The sequence below is a fragment of the Oncorhynchus mykiss genome, chromosome 21 (assembly GCF_013265735.2).
Source record: "Oncorhynchus mykiss isolate Arlee chromosome 21, USDA_OmykA_1.1, whole genome shotgun sequence".
Lineage (NCBI taxonomy): Eukaryota > Metazoa > Chordata > Actinopteri > Salmoniformes > Salmonidae > Oncorhynchus > Oncorhynchus mykiss.
The window spans coordinates 17,277,988-17,300,615 of NC_048585.1; the positions used below are offsets into that span (position 1 = coordinate 17,277,988).

General features: G+C 45.1%; 1 protein-coding gene across 1 annotated transcript in view; it reads left to right on the forward strand.

Annotated features, from left to right (window-relative positions):
• Window positions 1-22,628, forward strand: part of LOC110501011 (hepatocyte growth factor) — a 47,987-nt gene that overhangs the window by 5,983 nt on the left and 19,376 nt on the right. Inside the window, exons 4-10 of the mRNA XM_036957134.1 lie at window positions 126-240; window positions 11,262-11,404; window positions 11,997-12,117; window positions 12,541-12,659; window positions 18,086-18,251; window positions 18,411-18,544; window positions 21,349-21,442. Coding sequence (XP_036813029.1) covers window positions 126-240; window positions 11,262-11,404; window positions 11,997-12,117; window positions 12,541-12,659; window positions 18,086-18,251; window positions 18,411-18,544; window positions 21,349-21,442 — 892 coding nt within the window. The remainder of the gene's footprint in view (window positions 1-125; window positions 241-11,261; window positions 11,405-11,996; window positions 12,118-12,540; window positions 12,660-18,085; window positions 18,252-18,410; window positions 18,545-21,348; window positions 21,443-22,628) is intronic.

Sequence of the window (22,628 nt, forward strand, 5' to 3'; positions counted from 1 at the left end):
GCCCCAAAGTGACATTTAATTAACTTTAGGGAGCTATATCTTCCATGCAAATAATGACAGTGTTTTGCTAACTCTGACATGAATGTTTGTGTCTCTGTCTTTCTCTCTCGTCTTGGCATTTTTAGATTATGTGAGGGAGTGTATCATCGGTTCCGGGGTGAACTACAAAGGCAGGAGGGCGGTAACCAAGGCCAAGATTCCCTGTCAGTCATGGGCTGAATCCTTCCCTCACGAACACACGTAATTTTCTCTATTTTACCAAATTTTTAAATGTTCTTTTTCTGTGGGATATGCAGATTTGTCAGTCTGTGGTATTTCTAAGGCTTTGTTAGAGTGTTGGGCCTTGTAGGCTAAAGTGGGATTGTTGGGTGACATACTCAGATGGTTAATGACTTGAGCTCCTTCTGTGTAAAACTCTTTGAGACAGAATGTCTCCCCCTCTTCTCACATCAGTGACTGGAAGAGCCAAACACTTATACATCACTTAAACACTGTAGCGTTATGACACACACACACACACATACACACCTAACACACACACACACCCACATCCTACCCCCCCTAGACCTATCCCGTCTTACATCGCTCTAGTTAAACAAAAAACGAATTGTCAGAGAGGGAGGGAGGGTTGGCAGAAAGGAAAGAGGAAAGGTCATCAAGTACAGTAGGTACAGCAGGAAAAGCTCTCAGGTTAAGCTAAGTGAGACCAGTGAATATCTAATGATGGTTTGGAGCCAGGTTGTTGTTAGCACTGCTCGTTAGCCGCAAGACATTTTAACAGCAATGTTTGGGGTCGGAGAGGAAGGAGAGAGGAGATAATGGAGATGAAATTAAAGAAGAGTGGAGAGAGAAAGAGGGAGGGAGGGAGTGAACGAAAGAGAGAAAGTAGGCAGGGAAAGAGGGGGAGATAGAGAAACAGATGGAGAGAGATGGATAGAGAGAGAAAAAGAAAGAAACAAGGAAGGAGAGAGAGTGAAGGGAGAGAGAGAGTAGAGAAAGAGAGAGAGAGAGTGTAGAGAGAGTGTAGAAAGAGTGTAGATAGAGTGTAGAGAGGGAGAGAGAGAGAGAAAGAAAGAAAGAAAGTGTAGAGAGAGAGAAGAGAGAGAGTAAAGAGAGCGCAGAGAGAGTAGAGATGTATAGACTGAGGTAATGTGCTATGTGCTCTCCAGCTGAGCTCACTAAGCCACAGACATGAGAAAAATGCAAGCCTCCGACCGAGATGAAAATACAGGGCCCACTCTCACCTCCCCCAGGACACCTTGACTCTCCCCCTCCGCCCCCTCCTCCCCTCCTCCTTGATCAGCTGCCGGATTATTCATGCAAACTGTCTGACTGATTGAATGAATCACATATGCACAGACAGACAGAGAGATGGATATGCACACAGACCCCAGCACAAATGGACAGATGTACAGACCTCTAAATATTCCTGCGTTTGATATACAGCCTAGTTCAGCGACCTTTTCTGACGAGTAACTGAATGCATCGTAGCACCCTCCAGTTGAACCACAACACAAGTTTGTTCCCCTCTCCTTAAGGGGTGAGAGTTGCAGCTGGTTAGCGTGAGACTGTCCCGGTGTGTGAGAATTACACATAATGAAGCATGCATCATTTGGGTTTCATGTAACTATTATTGGAATGCTTGACTGATCACTGATTGCAGGTGTGACTTTTCAGGGCTAACATCTGCTGTCTGATGTTAGGACTTGGATTGTAATATCACTAAAGGATATAGTGAAGTTGGTATAGTAGCTTGTTAGGTAAAGATTGTGTAGTCAGTTGTATTAAAGTGTATTTGGAGGTTGCTCTATTGCAGGGTACTCAAGTCTTACCCTACGAGGTCCAGAGCCTGCTGCTTTTCTCTTCTACCTGATCATTTATTGCACACACCTGGTGTCCCAGGTATAAATCAGTCGCTGATTAGAGGGGAATCACACACCTGGTGTGTCAGGTATAAATCAGTCCCTGATTAGAGGGGAATCACACACCTGGTGTCCCAGGTATAAATCAGTCGCTGATTAGAGGGGAATCACACACCTGGTGTGTCAGGTATAAATCAGTCCCTGATTAGAGGGGAATCACACACCTGGTGTGTCAGGTATAAATCAGTCCCTGATTAGAGGTGAATCACACACCTGGTGTCCCAGGTATAAATCAGTCGCTGATTAGAGGGGAATCACACACCTGGTGTCCCAGGTATAAATCAGTCACTAATTAGAGGGGAATCACACACCTGGTGTCCCAGGTATAAATCAGTCACTGATTAGAGGGGAATCACACACCTGGTGTGTCAGGTATAAATCAGTCGCTGATTAGAGGGGAATCACACACCTGGTGTCCCAGGTATAAATCAGTCCCTGATTAGAGGGGAATCACACACCTGGTGTCCCAGGTATAAATCAGTCCCTGATTAGAGGGGAATCACACACCTGGTGTCCCAGGTATAAATCAGTCACTGATTAGAGGGGAATCACACACCTGGTGTGTCAGGTATAAATCAGTCGCTGATTAGAGGGGAATCACACACCTGGTGTCCCAGGTATAAATCAGTCCCTGATTAGAGGGGAATCACACACCTGGTGTCCCAGGTATAAATCAGTCCCTGATTAGAGGGGAATCACACACCTGGTGTGTCAGGTATAAATCAGTCCCTGATTAGAGGTGAATCACACACCTGGTGTGTCAGGTATAAATCAGTCACTAATTAGAGGGGAATCACACACCTGGTGTGTCAGGTATAAATCAGTCGCTGATTAGAGGAGAATCACACACCTGGTGTGTCAGGTATAAATCAGTCGCTGATTAGAGGGGAATCACACACCTGGTGTGTCAGGTATAAATCAGTCGCTGATTAGAGGGGAATCACACACCTGGTGTCCCAGGTATAAATCAGTCGCTGATTAGAGGGGAATCACACACCTGGTGTGTCAGGTATAAATCAGTCCCTGATTAGAGGGGAATCACACACCTGGTGTGTCAGGTATAAATCAGTCGCTGATTAGAGTGGAATCACACACCTGGTGTGTCAGGTATAAATCAGTCGCTGATTAGAGGGGAATCACACACCTGGTGTGTCAGGTATAAATCAGTCCCTGATTAGAGGGGAATCACACACCTGGTGTCCCAGGTATAAATCAGTCGCTGATTAGAGGGGAATCACACACCTGGTGTGTCAGGTATAAATCAGTCCCTGATTAGAGGGGAATCACACACCTGGTGTCCCAGGTATAAATCAGTCGCTGATTAGAGGGGAATCACACACCTGGTGTCCCAGGTATAAATCAGTCGCTGATTAGAGGGGAATCACACACCTGGTGTCCCAGGTATAAATCAGTCCCTGATTAGAGGGGAATCACACACCTCGTGTCCCAGGTATAAATCAGTCCCTGATTAGAGGGGAATCACACACCTGGTGTCCCAGGTATAAATCAGTCGCTGATTAGAGTGGAATCACACACCTGGTGTGTCAGGTATAAATCAGTCCCTGATTAGAGGGGAATCACACACCTGGTGTGTCAGGTATAAATCAGTCCCTGATTAGAGGGGAATCACACACCTGGTGTCCCAGGTATAAATCAGTCGCTGATTAGAGTGGAATCACACACCTGGTGTGTCAGGTATAAATCAGTCCCTGATTAGAGGGGAATCACACACCTGGTGTGTCAGGTATAAATCAGTCCCTGATTAGAGGGGAATCACACACCTGGTGTCCCAGGTATAAATCAGTCGCTGATTAGAGGGGAATCACACACCTGGTGTGTCAGGTATAAATCAGTCCCTGATTAGAGGGGAATCACACACCTGGTGTGTCAGGTATAAATCAGTCCCTGATTAGAGGGGAATCACACACCTGGTGTGTCAGGTATAAATCAGTCCCTGATTAGAGGGGAATCACACACCTGGTGTCCCAGGTATAAATCAGTCGCTGATTAGAGTGGAATCACACACCTGGTGTGTCAGGTATAAATCAGTCCCTGATTAGAGGGGAATCACACACCTGGTGTGTCAGGTATAAATCAGTCCCTGATTAGAGGGGAATCACACACCTGGTGTCCCAGGTATAAATCAGTCGCTGATTAGAGGGGAATCACACACCTGGTGTGTCAGGTATAAATCAGTCCCTGATTAGAGGGGAATCACACACCTGGTGTCCCAGGTATAAATCAGTCACTGATTAGAGGGGAATCACACACCTGGTGTGTCAGGTATAAATCAGTCGCTGATTAGAGGGGAATCACACACCTGGTGTGTCAGGTATAAATCAGTCCCTGATTAGAGGGGAATCACACACCTGGTGTCCCAGGTATAAATCAGTCACTGATTAGAGGGGAATCACACACCTGGTGTGTCAGGTATAAATCAGTCCCTGATTAGAGGGGAATCACACACCTGGTGTCCCAGGTATAAATCAGTCGCTGATTAGAGTGGAATCACACACCTGGTGTGTCAGGTATAAATCAGTCCCTGATTAGAGGGGAATCACACACCTGGTGTGTCAGGTATAAATCAGTCCCTGATTAGAGGGGAATCACACACCTGGTGTCCCAGGTATAAATCAGTCGCTGATTAGAGGGGAATCACACACCTGGTGTGTCAGGTATAAATCAGTCCCTGATTAGAGGGGAATCACACACCTGGTGTCCCAGGTATAAATCAGTCACTGATTAGAGGGGAATCACACACCTGGTGTGTCAGGTATAAATCAATCGCTGATTAGAGGGGAATCACACACCTGGTGTGTCAGGTATAAATCAGTCCCTGATTAGAGGGGAATCACACACCTGGTGTCCCAGGTATAAATCAGTCACTGATTAGAGGGGAATCACACACCTGGTGTGTCAGGTATAAATCAGTCCCTGATTAGAGGGGAATCACACACCTGGTGTCCCAGGTATAAATCAGTCGCTGATTAGAGGGGAATCACACACCTGGTGTGTCAGGTATAAATCAGTCCCTGATTAGAGGGGAATCACACACCTGGTGTCCCAGGTATAAATCAGTCGCTGATTAGAGGGGAATCACACACCTGGTGTCCCAGGTATAAATCAGTCGCTGATTAGAGGGGAATCACACACCTGGTGTGTCAGGTATAAATCAGTCCCTGATTAGAGGGGAATCACACACCTGGTGTCCCAGGTATAAATCAGTCGCTGATTAGAGTGGAATCACACACCTGGTGTGTCAGGTATAAATCAGTCCCTGATTAGAGGGGAATCACACACCTGGTGTCCCAGGTATAAATCAGTCGCTGATTAGAGGGGAATCACACACCTGGTGTGTCAGGTATAAATCAGTCCCTGATTAGAGGGGAATCACACACCTGGTGTCCCAGGTATAAATCAGTCGCTGATTAGAGGGGAATCACACACCTGGTGTCCCAGGTATAAATCAGTCGCTGATTAGAGGGGAATCACACACCTGGTGTGTCAGGTATAAATCAGTCCCTGATTAGAGGGGAATCACACACCTGGTGTCCCAGGTATAAATCAGTCACTGATTAGAGGGGAATCACACACCTGGTGTGTCAGGTATAAATCAGTCGCTGATTAGAGGGGAATCACACACCTGGTGTGTCAGGTATAAATCAGTCCCTGATTAGAGGGGAATCACACACCTGGTGTCCCAGGTATAAATCAGTCACTGATTAGAGGGGAATCACACACCTGGTGTGTCAGGTATAAATCAGTCCCTGATTAGAGGGGAATCACACACCTGGTGTCCCAGGTATAAATCAGTCGCTGATTAGAGGGGAATCACACACCTGGTGTGTCAGGTATAAATCAGTCCCTGATTAGAGGGGAATCACACACCTGGTGTCCCAGGTATAAATCAGTCGCTGATTAGAGTGGAATCACACACCTGGTGTGTCAGGTATAAATCAGTCCCTGATTAGAGGGGAATCACACACCTGGTGTGTCAGGTATAAATCAGTCCCTGATTAGAGGGGAATCACACACCTGGTGTCCCAGGTATAAATCAGTCGCTGATTAGAGGGGAATCACACACCTGGTGTCCCAGGTATAAATCAGTCCCTGATTAGAGGGGAATCACACACCTGGTGTCCCAGGTATAAATCAGTCACTGATTAGAGGGGAATCACACACCTGGTGTGTCAGGTATAAATCAGTCCCTGATTAGAGGGGAATCACACACCTGGTGTGTCAGGTATAAATCAGTCGCTGATTAGAGGGGAATCACACACCTGGTGTGTCAGGTATAAATCAGTCGCTGATTAGAGGGGAATCACACACCTGGTGTGTCAGGTATAAATCAGTCCCTGATTAGAGGGGAATCACACACCTGGTGTCCCAGGTATAAATCAGTCACTGATTAGAGGGGAATCACACACCTGGTGTGTCAGGTATAAATCAGTCCCTGATTAGAGGGGAATCACACACCTGGTGTCCCAGGTATAAATCAGTCGCTGATTAGATGGGAATCACACACCTGGTGTGTCAGGTATAAATCAGTCCCTGATTAGAGGGGAATCACACACCTGGTGTCCCAGGTATAAATCAGTCGCTGATTAGAGGGGAATCACACACCTGGTGTGTCAGGTATAAATCAGTCCCTGATTAGAGGGGAATCACACACCTGGTGTCCCAGGTATAAATCAGTCGCTGATTAGAGTGGAATCACACACCTGGTGTGTCAGGTATAAATCAGTCCCTGATTAGAGGGGAATCACACACCTGGTGTCCCAGGTATAAATCAGTCGCTGATTAGAGGGGAATCACACACCTGGTGTGTCAGGTATAAATCAGTCCCTGATTAGAGGGGAATCACACACCTGGTGTCCCAGGTATAAATCAGTCGCTGATTAGAGGGGAATCACACACCTGGTGTGTCAGGTATAAATCAGTCCCTGATTAGAGGGGAATCACACACCTGTTGTCCCAGGTATAAATCAGTCGCTGATTAGAGGGGAATCACACACCTGGTGTGTCAGGTATAAATCAGTCCCTGATTAGAGGGGAATCACACACCTGGTGTCCCAGGTATAAATCAGTCGCGGATTAGAGGGGAATCACACACCTGGTGTCCCAGGTATAAATCAGTCACTAATTAGAGGTGAATCACACACCTGGTGTCCCAGGTATAAATCAGTCGCTGATTAGAGGGGAATCACACACCTGGTGTCCCAGGTATAAATCAGTCCCTGATTAGAGGGGAATCACACACCTGGTGTCCCAGGTATAAATCAGTCGCGGATTAGAGGGGAATCACACACCTGGTGTCCCAGGTATAAATCAGTCACTAATTAGAGGTGAATCACACACCTGGTGTCCCAGGTATAAATCAGTCACTAATTAGAGGGGAATCACACACCTGGTGTGTCAGGTATAAATCAGTCCCTGATTAGAGGGGAATCACACACCTGGTGTCCCAGGTATAAATCAGTCCCTGATTAGAGGGGAATCACACACCTGGTGTCCCAGGTATAAATCAGTCGCGGATTAGAGGGGAATCACACACCTGGTGTCCCAGGTATAAATCAGTCACTAATTAGAGGTGAATCACACACCTGGTGTCCCAGGTATAAATCAGTCACTAATTAGAGGGGAATCACACACCTGGTGTGTCAGGTATAAATCAGTCCCTGATTAGAGGAGAATCACGCACCTCGTGTCCCAGGTATAATTTAGTCCCTGATTAGAGGAGAATCACACACCTCGTGTCCCAGGTATAAATCAGTCCCTGATTAGAGGAGAATCACACACCTCGTGTCCCAGGTATAATTTAGTCCCTGATTAGAGGAGAATCACACACCTCGTGTCCCAAGTATAATTCAGTCCCTGATTAGAGGGGAACAATGGAAAAAAGAGGTCCAGAGTTGAGTTTGAGGGCTGTTTTTATCTGGTTCCAGAGTTCTTCATTGTAACATTTTGAACTTGTATCATTTCCCGCTAGATCATAATGCTGTCATTTCAGCATGCAGTTTTCCAGTTTCCAGTTTACTGGGGCTAAATCTAAAGACAAGCTGGTGTGTTTATCCTTGTCCAGAGAGAGAGATGGGGAGAGAGAGACACACACACACAGAAAGAGAGAGAGAGAGACACACACACAGAGAGATAGAGTGAGAGGCACAGAGAGAGAGAAAGAAACATGAGAGACCCAGAGAGAGACAAAGAGAGGGAGACAGTGAGAGAGACACATAGAGAGACACACAGTGAGAGAGACGTAGTGAGACAGTGAGAGAGACACAGTGAGAGAGACACAGTGAGAGAGACACAGTGATGGATGTGGAGAAAAAGAGGGAGAGGTCCAAATAGAGAGCCAGACCTATGTGCATAGTGTCTGCCTGCAACACCATAGGGACCCCTCCTCGACAAGGAGATGAATAGTTGGCCAACATCTGTTAGCCCAACATCATTACTTTCTTTCCTCCTCTATACTGTATATACAGACACAGACAGGCAGGCAGTAAATCTTCTTACTGGCTCCTCTCTCTCCTCATGTGGAGCTGGGGGTGCAGCTCACCAGATAAAGTGAAATCCTGTATTTTTTTTTATGACATTCTGATAGACTTTTATGACGTTAAAGGAACGTGTTGATATGTTAATAAGCAGGACTCAACTCATTATGTTTTTGGCTGTTGGCAGGCAGTCGGTCAGGTCCAAGTTGAAGTCTGGCCCTGTCCAAAATAAGCTCCGAGATCCTTGGAACTACATGTGGATGCAACTTAATGGTATAGGTGCAAGTAATATGGTCAGTCTACACTAGTGTCTAGGGGGCTTCTGGGCTTGTGGTTGTCTCTGGACTGGGCATTAGACTACCACGTGGATGGAAGGGTTTTGGTTCATAGCAGACTGGACTCCCACTATTTCACTGAAGACTCTCTCGTGGTCTAAGTTAGATCTCTGCGTTTCCTCTGGCAATGGGATGAGTGATGTTATGCATTAGTGGAGTTCTATGGAGGTCGGAGGGCACAGGGGGGAGTGCCGAGCCGGCTCTCCCCCAAGAAAGGGCCCTGGCATTGGGGTTGAGGGTTGAACCAAGCTGCTGATAGGAAGGCGTTGGGGTTGAGGGCTGAGCCGAGCTGCTGATAGGAAGGCCCCTCTGGTTTTCTTTCTATTCATTTTTTTATTCTCCATCTCTCTTTCCATGTCTCAGCATCTCTTCTGTTGTTCTCTTTTCATGTCTCAGCATCTCTTCTGTTGTTCTCTTTTCATGTCTCAGCATCTCTTCTGTTGTTCTCTTTTCATGTCTCCAGCATCTCTTCTGTTGTTCTCTTTTCATGTCTCAGCATCTCTTCTGTTGTTCTCTTTTCATGTCTCCAGCATCTCTTCTGTTGCTCTCTTTCCATGTCTCCAGCATCTCTTCTGTTGTTCTCTTTCCATGTCTCAGCATCTCTTCTGTTGCTCTCTTTCCATGTCTCAGCATCTCTTCTGTTGCTCTCTTTCCATGTCTCAGCATCTCTTCTGTTGCTCTCTTTCCATGTCTCAGCATCTCTTCTGTTGCTCTCTTTCCATGTCTCAGCATCTCTTCTGTTGCTCTCTTTCCATGTCTCAGCATCTCTTCTGTTGCTCTCTTTCCATGTCTCAGCATCTCTTCTGCTGCTCTCTTTCCATGTCTCAGCATCTCTTCTGTTGCTCTCTTTCCATGTCTCAGCATATCTTCTGTTGCTCTCTTTCCATGTCTCAGCATCTCTTCTGTTGCTCTCTTTCCATGTCTCAGCATCTCTTCTGTTGCTCTCTTTCCATGTCTCAGCATCTCTTCTGTTGCTCTCTTTCCATGTCTCCAGCATCTCTTTTTTGTATTTTTATTTCTCCATCATCAAATCAAATCACATTTATTTATATAGCCCTTCGTACATCAGCTGATATTTCAAAGTGCTGTACAGAAACCCAGCCTAAAACCCCAAACAGCATGCAATGCAGGTGTTGAAGCACGTTGGCTAGGAAAAACTCCCTAGAAAGGCCAAAACCTAGGAAGAAACCTAGAGAGGAACCAGGCTATGAGGGGTGGCCAGTCCTCTTCTGGCTGTGCTGGGTGGAGAGTACAACAGAACATGGCCAAGATGTTCAAATGTTCATAAATGACCAGCATGGTCAAATAATAGGTCTGGGATAGGTAGCACATCCGGTGAACAGGTCAGGATTTCATAGCCGCAGGCAGAACAGTTGAAACTGGAGCAGCAGCACGGCCAGGTGGACTGGGGACAGCAAGGAGTCATCATGCCAGGTAGTCCTGAGGCATTTCCTACGGCTCAGGTCCTCCGAGAGAGAGAAAGAAAGAGAGAATGAGAGAATTAGAGAGAGCATACTTAAATTCACACAGGACACCGGATAAGACAGGAAAAGTACTCCAGATATGACAAACTGACCCTAGCTCCCCGACACAAACTACTGCAGCATAAATACTGGAGGCTGAGACAGGAGGGGTCAGGAGACACTGTGGCCCCATCCGATGATACCCCCGGACAGGGCTAACAGGAAGGATATAACACCACTCACTTTCCCAAAGCATAGCCCATATGCTTCACATGGTGCTTTTACTCCCAAAAGGTGTGTGTGTGTGTGTGTGTGTGTGTGTGTGTGTGTGTGTGTGTGTGTGTGTGTGTGTGTGTGTGTGTGTGTCCGTGTGTGTGTGTGTGTGTCCGTGTGTGTGTGTGTCCATGTGTGTGTGTCCATGTGTGTATGTCCATGTGTGTGTGTCCATGTGTGTGTGTCCATGTGTGTCTCCCCTGACCCTTCTGCTGAACAAATGTGCAATGCAGAAGAAATAGATTATGTTTCAATTTGTGAAGTTGGTGAAAACAAGAAATGGTTGAGCTGCTGTTTCTGATTGGTAGTTGTGTGGTAAAATCCGTGTTGGAGACTCTGTGCATGTGTAGCAGTTACTGGCTGATTTACAGGCCAGACTGGAAGCATTTACTGGTAGATTAGCCTGAGGGCATGGAATGAATGTGAAGGGAGGATGTACTAGAAGATAATATTTTCCATTTTCTATACATTTTTATTACACTTTGTCTATATTACTATGGTCCAAGATAATGTAGCGATGTAGCTAAGTTAGCATGTTGCGACTCTACCAACTGTCTTTGTTTTTGGCTCAGTTTTTAGCGTGCTATCCTTCGGAGCTAAGGGCCCCCAATTCACATCAATATCTAAGAGAAACGCACAGAAATCACATCTTAAACAAAATTAAGTTCTACAACTTTATGAGTCCTAAAACAGAAACTCCTATTGTGCTTGTCACACACATTTGGTCATTCCCACTTCATGCTTAGTAGTGTTTTTCTCCACACTTTCCCACAGCTTCCAGCCGGCGAGACTAGGCAAGAAGGACCTGAACGGGAACTTCTGCCGTAACCCCAAGAACGAGAGCAGTGGGCCCTGGTGTTTCACTACAGACCCAGAGGTCAGGCACCAAGAGTGTGGCCTGCCTCAGTGCTCCCAAGGTAACACCTCAACCAGCAGAGTCCAATTACACGTTGGGGCCAGTTTCCCAGACACAGGTTAAGCCTAGTGCTGGATTTAAGAGCACTTTCAATTGAGATTATCTTTAGTCTAGGACTAGGCTTAATCTGTGCTTGGAAAAATGGCCCTTTGGTTTGCCCAACATAGACATCTTTGAAATGTCAATGATATGTCATTTACTGGAGTGAAGCTGATTTGTTGTCGAAAAGCAGCCATATTTTTGGAAGTTTTTTTCAACTGAACTCTGCTTGCTAATAGTGTACCACTGCGGTCTGATAACAACCCTCTGTTATCCCGATAACAACCTAGAAAAACATATCTTGTGCTCTTGTAGCTGAACAAGAATGTTGTTTTTGACGCACCAGGGAATACCAATTCACTACCGTGTCAAGAAATGTTTAGTATGCTAGTATATTAGTTCTCATTGAATATTGTACAAAGATTGAGAGATAAGCATGTTGCTAACATTATTAAAGTGATCAACTTTACAATAAGATGAAAGTCAGACTGTTATTTAGTCATCTTTAATCGTGTTATGGGAAGGTTGCGCTAACGTTGTTTTTGCGTTTGCAGTGGAGTGTATGAGGTGTAACGGGGAAGACTACAAAGGGCCGATGGATCACACAGAGAGTGGGAAGGAGTGTCAGAGATGGGATTCATCCAAGCCCCACAGACACCCCTACCAACCTAAAAAGTGAGTAAGGAAACCCATAGCCTTATGTATTCATAGCACAGTAAGTTATGGCTAACGTTACTTACTTTTAAATGAATTACTCCTTTTTATTACTTCAAAGTAAATTGTTTGTGATCTTTGGATTAGCCCACTGCTGTTAGTTAGTCAACCTTCTGTATGCAGTGAATGTGGTGAAGGTCTGTGGATGAATGTATACTCAGACCAACCACACTGCAGTCCCTCATCAAGTTCTACACACACACACACACACACACACACACACACACACACACACACACACACACACACACACACACACACACACACACACACACACACAGCTGCACAAACGCTCCCTCTATCCTAATACACAGGATGAACCCATGTAGCATAACTCTCTCTGTCTCTGTCTCTTTCATTTTTTTTTCATATTTTTCTTCACAGGTACCCTGATAAAGGGCTGAATGACAACTACTGTCGGAATCCGGACAACCGTTTGCGTCCGTGGTGTTACACCATGGACCCACAAACACCCTGGGAGTACTGCAACATCAGTGTGTGTGGTGAGTGTGTGCACTTTCTACTGTCTTCCTCTTTATCCCAAATAGTGAAATGTCTAATGTCTAACGACTGTCTAATGATACTGGTATGGCATACCAACGCTTAGAATGTGGAAGGACAGACATGTTAGATAATCAGTCTGGTTTTGTGGTCTCAGCATATTGTTCTGTTGGGTTCTGTTGTGTTCTGTTGGGTTGTGTTGGGTCGAGGTGGAGCAGGAAGCACTCACATAGTAAAGAATAGTGGATGGTACACATTTTCTTACACACACACACCTCGTCCGGATCCTCATTAATGCGATGTCACAGCTCCCTCGTTGAGAGAGGGGGCCCCTGTCCCTCCCAATACTTCTCCATTCTCTCACACACATTCCCTATTCCCTACAGTGAGGGAAAAAAGTATTTGATCCCCTGCTGATTTTGTACGTTTACCCACTGACAAAGAAATGATTGGTCTATAATTTTAATGGTACGTTTATTTGAACAGTGAGAGACAGAATAACAACAACAAAAATCCAGAAAAACACATGTCAAAAATGTTAAAAATTGATTTGCATTTTAATGAGGGAAACAAGTATGTGACCCCTCTGCAAAACATGACTTAGTACTTGGTGGCAAAACCCTTGTTGGCAATCACAGAGGTCAGATGTTTCTTGTAGTTGGCCACCAGGTTTGCACACATCTCAGGAGGGATTTTGTCCCACTCCTCTTTGCAGATCTTTTCCAAGTCATTAAGGTTTCGAGGCTGACGTTTGGCAACTCGAACCTTCAGCTCCCTCCACAGATTTTCTATGGGATTAAGGTCTGGAGACTGGCTAGGCCACTCCAGGACCTTAATGTGCTTCTTCTTGAGCCACTCCTTTGTTGCCTTGGCCGTGTGTTTTGGGTCATTGTCATGCTGGAATACCCATCCACGACCCATTTTCAATGCCCTGGCTGAGGGAAGGAGGTTCTCACCCAAGATTTAACGGTAGATGGCCCCGTCCATCGTCCCTTTGATGCGGTGGAGTTGTCCTGTCCCCTTAGCAGAAAAACACCCCCAAAGCATAATGTTTCCACCTCCATGTTTGACGGTGGGGATGGTGTTCTTGGGGTCATAGGCAGCATTCCTCCTCCTCCAAACACGGCGAGTTGAGTTGATGCCAAAGAGCTACATTTTGGTCTCATCTGACCACAACACTTTCACCCAGTTGTCCTCTGAATCATTCAGATGTTCATTGGCAAACTTCAGACAGGCATGTATATGTGCTTTCTTGAGCAGGGGGGCCTTGCGGGCGCTGCAGGATTTCCCTCCTTCACGGCATAGTGTGTTACCAATTGTTTTCTTGGTGACTATGGTCCCAGCTGCCTTGAGATCATTGACAAGATTTCCCGTGTAGTTCTGGGCTGATTCCTTACTGTTCTCATGATCATTGCAACTCCACGAGGTGAGATCTTGCATGGAGCCCCAGGCCGAGGGAGATTGCCAGTTCTTTTGTGTTTCTTCCATTTGCAAATAATCGCACCAACTGTTGTCACCTTCTCACCAAGCTGCTTGGCGATGGTCTTGTAGCCCATTCCAGCCTTGTGTACGTCTACAATCTTGTCCCTGACATCCTTGGAGAGCTCTTTGGTCTTGGCCATGGTGGAGAGTTTGGAATCTGATTAATTGATTGCTTCTGTGGACAGGTGTCTTTTATACAGGTAACAAACTGAGATTAGGAGCACTCCCTTTAAGAGTGCGCTCCTAATCTCAGCTTGTTACCTGTATAAAAGACACCTGGGAGCCAGAAATCTTTCTGATTGAGAGGGGGTCAAATACTTATTTCCCTCATTAAAATGCAAATCAATTTATAACATTTTTGACATGCGTTTTTCTGGATTTTGTTGTTGTTATTCTGTCTCTCACTGTTCAAATAAACCTACCATTAAAACGATAGACTGATCATGTCTTTGTCGTTACAAAATCAGCAGGGGATCAAATACTTTTTTCCCTCACTGTATATATGCCCATACAACTTCACTAAACAAACCATAATCTCCCCCATTAGTCCTTCCTAGCAGTGGAATAGAATACGAGACTCCCACAGAATTCAATAGAACTCTTCAATATTTTGATGTATTTATCTGTATGGGGATTCTACTGTGATCAGAAGGGAAGAGAGTGGACCACACTGAGTCTGTAGAGGGGCTTTCTAACTTTATTTAACCAGGAAAGAGCCTTGAGGTTAGAAACCTCTTTTGCGAGGGCAACCACTGTGATTGAAGTGGTGGTTTTAGGGAGGTCCGGGTTGTGGTTTTGAGAGTGCCAAAGTTTTTTTTGGTAGAGGGGCCACAATGGTGGTTTGGGGGAATAACGAGATAAGTATAGGAGCCTTCCAAAGGAGACAGGGAGAGGCTTTGTTTGGGATATTTAGTTTTTCATGTGTCTCTAAGCTGAAAGCTATTTACCTCAGAGTGAGGCCAAGTGGGCTGTATTTGTCAACTGCAGGGGAGGAAGAGTTTGACGGTTTAAAACTTCCACTTCAAATTTTTACTAAGGCTGGGTTTACACAGGCAGCTTACTTCTGATATTTTTCCACTAATTGGTATTTTCACCAGTCAGCTCCTTTTGCCAATAATTGGGCAAAAGATCACAATTGGGTTGCTTGTGTAAACTCATCCTTAGTCATGCATTGATGACAATGGAAGACTAACTAGAAATTTCACTTTAAGTGGAAATTATGATTCACCCTTATGAAATATATTAACTGTAGGGGGGTAGCCAAAATGGCTGAATAGCTACTGACACAGATAGTTCCAATAGATTGGGAGGCATTGGGAGTAATGTTCATCATCGTTATCAACAGAACACACAGGCGCCACAGTTGTAACATCATGGATGTTGAAACCATAACAGATTGTCAGAAGTGTTGTAGAAAGCAAGGTCCACTGAAACCCTGGCACTACAACTGAGGACCTGACTAGATGGGGGGGATGAGAGGGCGTGCTAGTGTGTTGGGGAGTTCGCTGTTTGTCTGTGTGCCTGCATACTTGCATGTGCGTGACATGACATCCTGTGTGTGTGTGTGTGTGATGAGAGAGGATAGAAACCACTTTTAGACAGTTTGATATTCTTCATCCAAAGGGATGTTCAACACTGACCTTGAGCCCACGCGCCCCCCCCCCCCCCCCCCCCCCCCCCCGGCTGAGGGCCGTGATTTACAACCGGGGAGTAAAAAATAATTTGTCCAGATGGATTCTGCGCTGCCTAACCTGTAGATAACAAAGGTGACCCGACGTTAGATGCCGGCATGCATTACATCAAGCCAAAAGAACATCCTCCTTCTGTCCTCCTCTCCAAACATTCCCTTCCTTTTTTTTCTGTTCGCGGCTCATTTCTCAAACAGTATAGAAGCACAAATCCCACAAATCCGGAGGGGTTGCAGAAATTCCGATAAATCCGTCCCTGTACACTGTAACATGAAAAAGCGGAGCTCAGAGGTTTTTCAGGATCGTTTTTTGGAGGCCAGAGGGCCAGGAAGCCTTGTTAAGCAGGCTGAATGCAGGGTTGTTTGGCTTGGCGGTGAGTACCACATCCATCAGCCCTTCGTTACAGTAACCCACCCTTACAGTCACACATGTAAGAGGCCAAGCTACCCAAGCAATAGGGATCTAACTAGGCTCAACCCACACATGCATGTTCCTCCTGCCAAAACCTGCTATGGAACACTGTACACCATGAACGAGGCCAGTACAGTATAGGATAGAGGGGACTCGCAGATGCTAGATAGTAGATATTCCCTTTTTGTAGCCTTTTGTAGAGCTTTGAGAGCTATGTTTGAAAAGTACTTAAGTATTTTAGTACTTAACGGAGAAAGATACCCAAACTAAACCTGTCTAAACTCTCCCAAAAATCTGTTGGATATCAGAAACTCAGATTTTCAGATACTCTTCATCTGTTTTTATAACCACTTTGTCCTGACACTCAGATATGTGATACCCAATACCCTATAACCTACCCTGGCTGTCCAGTCTGTTTGTGCAATTAGCCTAGTACTCTACGTGTTCGTTTATTGAATGGCATGACAGAGATAGAAGAGTTGGCTACAGCCCATTCCCATTAGTCTCATAATGTCAGTCTGTGGTCTGTTGTAGTGTTGGTTTCGGTATGTCTCGTGGTGGGGCACCACTGTTTTGGATAAATAGACAGATTATAGGCCATACAGTACTACAGATGTAGGCTGTTAATTTGATCACTCTTATTTTACTTATGTAAATCCCAAACCTCTGCATTTTCCTGCACCGTGGAAAATGTAGAGGTTTGTGATTTACATAAGTTCAATGAAATCTTGCACACACAGTATATTAACAGTATTGCACTTTTCATCTTTTTTCAAAAAACGTTTACCCAGCTAATAGCCTAACCACCGATCAAGCAACATTATGGACTAAACAGGATTATTTTGCTTCGATAATGCTGGTCAAATTAAGATCCAACATCTGTACTAACTGTTTATGGTCATTTGTCTCTAGGCTAAACATGACCCATTCTCTGAGATTCATCTTTCTTTTCCCTCTCTCCCTCTTTTCTTTATCCCTCCTTCCTGCCCCTCTCTCTCCCTCCTGCCTTCTTTGTCTGGTTTCTCTCTCTCCCTGCTGCCTTCTCTGTATGGTTTCTCCATCTCTCTCCCTCTTGTCTTCTCTGTCTGGTTTCTCCCTCTCCCTCCTGTCTTCTCTGTCTTGTTTCTCCATCTCTCTTCCTCCTGTCTTCTCTGTCTGCTTTCTCCATCTCTCTCCCTGCTGCCTTCTCTGTCTGGTTTCTCCATCTCTCTCCCTCTTGTCTTCTCTGTCTGGTTTCTCCCTCTCCCTCCTGTCTTCTCTCTCTCCCTCCTGTATTCTCTGTCTGGTTTCTCTCTCTCCCCCTCCTGTATTCTCTGTCTGGTTTCTCCATCTCTCTCCCTCCTGTATTCTCTGTCTGGTTTCTCCATCTCTCTCCCTCCTGTCTTCTCTGTCTGGTTTCTCCATCTCTCTCCCTCCTGCCTTCTCTGTCTGGTTTCTCCATCTCTCTCCCTCCTGTCTTCTCTGTCTGGTTTCTCCATCTCTCTGTCTGGTTTCTCCATCTCTCTCCCTCCTGTCTTCTCTGTCTGGTTTCTCCATCTCTCTCCCTCCTGCCTTCTCTGTCTGGTTTCTCCATCTCTCTCCCTCCTATCTTCTCTGTCTGTTTTTTCCATCTCTCTCCCTCCTGTCTTCTCTGTCTGGTTTCTCTCTCTCTCCCTCCTGCCTTCTCTGTCTGGTTTCTCCCCTGTCAACCTCTTTACATTCTTCTTTCTGTCTATCATCTTATCTATCGCTCATCTCTCATCCTAAATCCTCATTCTCTCTCTCTTGTCCCTATACCCACCCCCCTCTCTCTGTTTTCATCCCTCTCTCTCTCAACTTCCTTCTTCTTCTCCCCCTCTCTGTCTCAGACCCAGGTAATGACTCTGATGTGGATGCTACATCGTCGTGTTTCAGGGAGCAGGGACAGAGTTACCACGGTACTGTGAGCGTCACCCCATCGGGCGTCACATGTCAACGCTGGGACTCCCAGTTCCCCCATAACCACACCTACAGCCCGCAGAACTACAAGTGCAAGTGAGTAATGCCATTCAATACCCACAAGGGTTTTATTTTGTGTCTGTCACTGGTACGAGAAATATAGGGAAACGGACACATACAGTCATATTATTACGTATGTCCACGTGGGAAGCCGCTATTTAACCGGTGTGTACGTATCTCTCTCTTACATCACAGAGACCTGAGAGAGAACTACTGTCGGAACCCAGATGGTGCAGAGATCCCATGGTGCTTCACTACAGATCCTAACCAGAGACTAGCCTTCTGCACCCATATACCCCGGTGTGAGACAGAGAACATCGACACAGAAGGTGAGACACAGTTTTGTTTTCCACATGCTCCTCCAACCCGGCACCGAAAGACTTTGATGGAAGGACTATTGTGCCAATAGTCATGCCAATTATTGATTCTACTGATTCTACTGAGACACAACACCACACAGCAGACTGGCCCCATGCAATACATTAGAACCATCACCACCTTTATTCACTTAGTACACCCAGAATTACATGTTGTGTTATGGTTCTCCCACAGTAAACAGACTGAATAGACATCAACATTTACATTAATAATAATATTGAATTTACAAAAATCCACATGCAGTATGTACACATTAATCAGCAAAAAATGTATATACATTTGAAGTCGGAAGTTTACATACACCTCAGCCAAATACATTTAAACTCAGTTTTTCACAATTCCTGACGTTTTGTCCTAGTAAAATATCCCTGTCTTAGGTCAGTTAGGATCACCATTTATTTTAAGAATGTGAAATGTCAGAAAAATAGGAGAGAGAATGATTTATTTCAGCTTTTATTTCTTTCATCACATTCCCAGTGGGTCAGAAGTTTACATACACTCAAGTAGTATTTGGTAGCATTGTCTTTAAATTGTTTAACTTGGGTTAAACGTTTCGGATAGCCTTCCACAAGCTTCCCACAATAAGTTGGGTGAATTTTGGCCCATTCCTCCTGACAGAGCTGGTGTAACTGAGTCAGGTTTGTAGGCCTCCTTGCCCGCACACACTTTTTCAGTTCTGCCCACACATTTTCTATAGGATTGAGGTCAGGGCTTTGTGATGGCCATTCCAATACCTTGACTTTGTTGTCCTTAAGCCATTTTGCCATAACTTTGGAAGTATGCTTGGGGTCATTGTCCATTTGGAAGACCTATTTGCGACCAAACTTGAACTTCCTGACTGATGTCTTGAGATGTTGCTTCAATATATCCACATAATTATCCTCCCTCATGATACCATCTATTTTGTGAAGTGCACCAGTCCCTCCTGCAGCAAAGCACCACCACAACATGATGCTGCCACCCCCGTGCTTCACGGTTGGGATGGTGTTCTTCGGCTTGCAAGTCTCCCCCTTTTTCCTCTAAACATAACGATAGTCATTATGGCCAAACAGTTCTATTTTGTTTCATCAGAACAGAGGACATTTCTCCAAAAAGTACGATCTTTGTCCCCATGTGCAGTTACAAACCGTAGTCTGACTTTTTTATGGCGGTTTTGGAGCAGTGGCTTCTTCCTTGCTGAGCGGCCTTTCAGGTAATGTCGATAGGTGCAAAAGGATCTATATCCACAGTAAAACGAGTTCTATGTTTCCTCCAGCATCTTCCCAAGGTCCTTTGCTGTTGTTCTGGGATTGATTTGCACCTTTCGTACCAAAGTACGTTCATCTCTAGGAGACAGAATGCGTCTCCTTCCTGAGTGGTATGACGGCTGCTTGGTCCCATGGTGTTTATACTTGCGTACCATTGTTTGTACAGATGCACGTGGTGCATTCAGGCGTTTGGAAATTGCTCCCAAGGATCAACCAGACTTGAGGAGGTCTACATTTTGTTTCTGAGGTCTTGGCTGATTTCTTTTGATTTTCCATTATGTCAAGCAAAGAGGCACTGAGTTTGAAGGTAGGCCTTGAAATATATCCACAGGTACACCTCCAATTAGCCTATCAGAAGCTTCTAAAGCCATGACACCATTTTCTGGAATTTTCCAAGCTGTTTAAAGGCACAGTCAACTTAGTGTATGTAAACCTCTGACCCACTGGAATTGTGATGCATTGAATTATAAGTGAAATAATCTGTTTGTAAACAATTGTTGGAAAAATTACTTGTGTCATGCACAAAGTAGATGTCTTAACAGACTTGTCAAAACTATAGTTTGTTAACAAGACATTTGTGGAGTGTTTGAAAAACGAGTTGTAATGACTCCAACCCTAGTAAATGTAAACTTCCAACTTCAACTGTATGTGCATGGTACGGATGTTTAAACAATATACTGTATGCTATGTGAATGACTAGATATGTGGTGTAATCGGGTGTATGGCTGCTATGTACCGTATTTGCAATTGACCTCTAAACTTCAGCTGCAATATATTGAGAATGAGCTGTGGTCGCTTACTGAAACAGAGGACTGGCATTCTTTTGGGCATGTTTGGTTTTGGTTTGTTTGCCCTACAAATTCATTTTCCTCAAATTACAAGAAGAAACTAGAAATGGTCAGACAGCAATTCAACGTTTGCTGGAATTCTCTCTCACTCATACATGTCTATGCTTTGCATTTCAAAAGAGCTTTCTGGAGGAAAAGAGAATGCTTTGGTCACTACAGGTACCTCTGGTTCCGCTTAGCAACAGCCGATACGGGGGAGAAATCTTCCTGGCTCTTTTATTCCATTTGGGAACCACCAATTACAGATTGGCACAACATGTTAAATAAATCCAAACCACAAATCCAGCCCGTTTCAACGTGATTTTTTTACAATGGCATCAATATCAGAATGTTGTCTCAGTGGACACACGCACACAAAAACATGTTGATTCAATGTACAATTGTAAGGCAACCAGCTGCAATAGGATTGTGAGTTTTGCTCAACAACATTTCTGTTGAACAAACTAACAATCCTATTGCAGCTGGTAGCCTAACAATTTTACGTTGAATCAACACGTTCTGTTCTACACTGTGGGTATAGCTGTGTGTGTGCGTGCGTTCGTGTCTGTGGGAGAGAGCGAAAGAGACTGTAGATGGTTATCTCAATAAACCACATATAGGGTCGGTTTAAGACTACTCCATGTTTTATTTTCTCCTTCTCTCTATCTCTGTCTGTCCCAGATTGTTATGAGGGCAATGGAGGGAATTACACAGGCAATTTATCCAAGACCAGATCAGGAATTCCCTGCGGACTCTGGGCAAATCATAGCAACAGGTACAGTAAACCTCATACATTACACACACAACTGGAACTTACCTCTCAATCCATATTCACATGAGAAAAAGTCAAACTATGGGTTCAAGCAATGTATGGGAAGGTTTCGTTGACATTCTTTCAAATTCTCTGGCTTTTTCGATTAACTGTTTATTGACGAGGTATTTCCCGTTGCTTAGAGAAAATCCCCTTGTAAATGAATAAATTTAAGCCGTGAAAACAAACAACGACAGGAAATCAGGGGCCCCACCCGGGTCAGTTCTGGGCCTGCTATTATTTTTCTAGCTGACAGAGAGGAAGCCTTACGGTGCTTCCAGAACTTCCAGAACACGCCACCCTGGAGGGGGGCATAGTCTGCCCCTCTCTCCACATCCGTGTGCCCCCATGCTAAAGTACCATAGCTAACGTTGGCCCTGGCTGTTAGAAATGCTTAATTTAAAGGAATTTAAAAGCCAAAATGGCAGCGACAGATGGACATGTGCCAGAGCTGACCCGTGACCCCAGGAAGTGCTTCCACGGCCCGGCAGATCAAAGCCAATCAGCTTCCCTCCTGGGCCCGCAGCCAGCGAGTCTGCCCCTCGCACAAGGTCAAGGGGTCAGCGCAGAAAAATGGCGTAAAGGTTACAGCTTGTTTAACATTGGCGGGGGAAGTGAAATTATCTTCACACTGGCTGACAAATCGGTTTCCCCCTCTCCTCACATTGTGTTTGTCTGAGGGTACCAGTCAATCCTGATCCAAGCCCTCCAACAAATTGATCACATCTAAAGATATTCCAATTATTTTAATGTATGAAACTGAAGGACTGGAATTGCTATTTCAACAAGACTAACGAAGGCATCTGTTTAGGCTCGGTTTAGTCTATGTGCAGTGAAGTATACGACCAGATCTTGAGTCCACGTTTCCAGTGTTTGGACTGTATCTTTGAGTTGAGTCTGTAGCTTCTTCCTTGTGATTGCTGGGATTGCATACTTTAATATTCCCCGGAGCACTCTCCACAAAACTGCTTTGCTTCCTTGTAAGGCCTCTGCATAGCTGGAACTCTGAGGATTCACTGCCCCGAAAGTATCAGCTGAGTCAAAGTTTCCAACCTGAATGCAGTTATGGCGTCAGACTTTTCCATGTGTATGTGTGCGTGTCCTCATACAGTATATGTGTATCTACAGTATGTGTCTCTGTGTGTGTGCT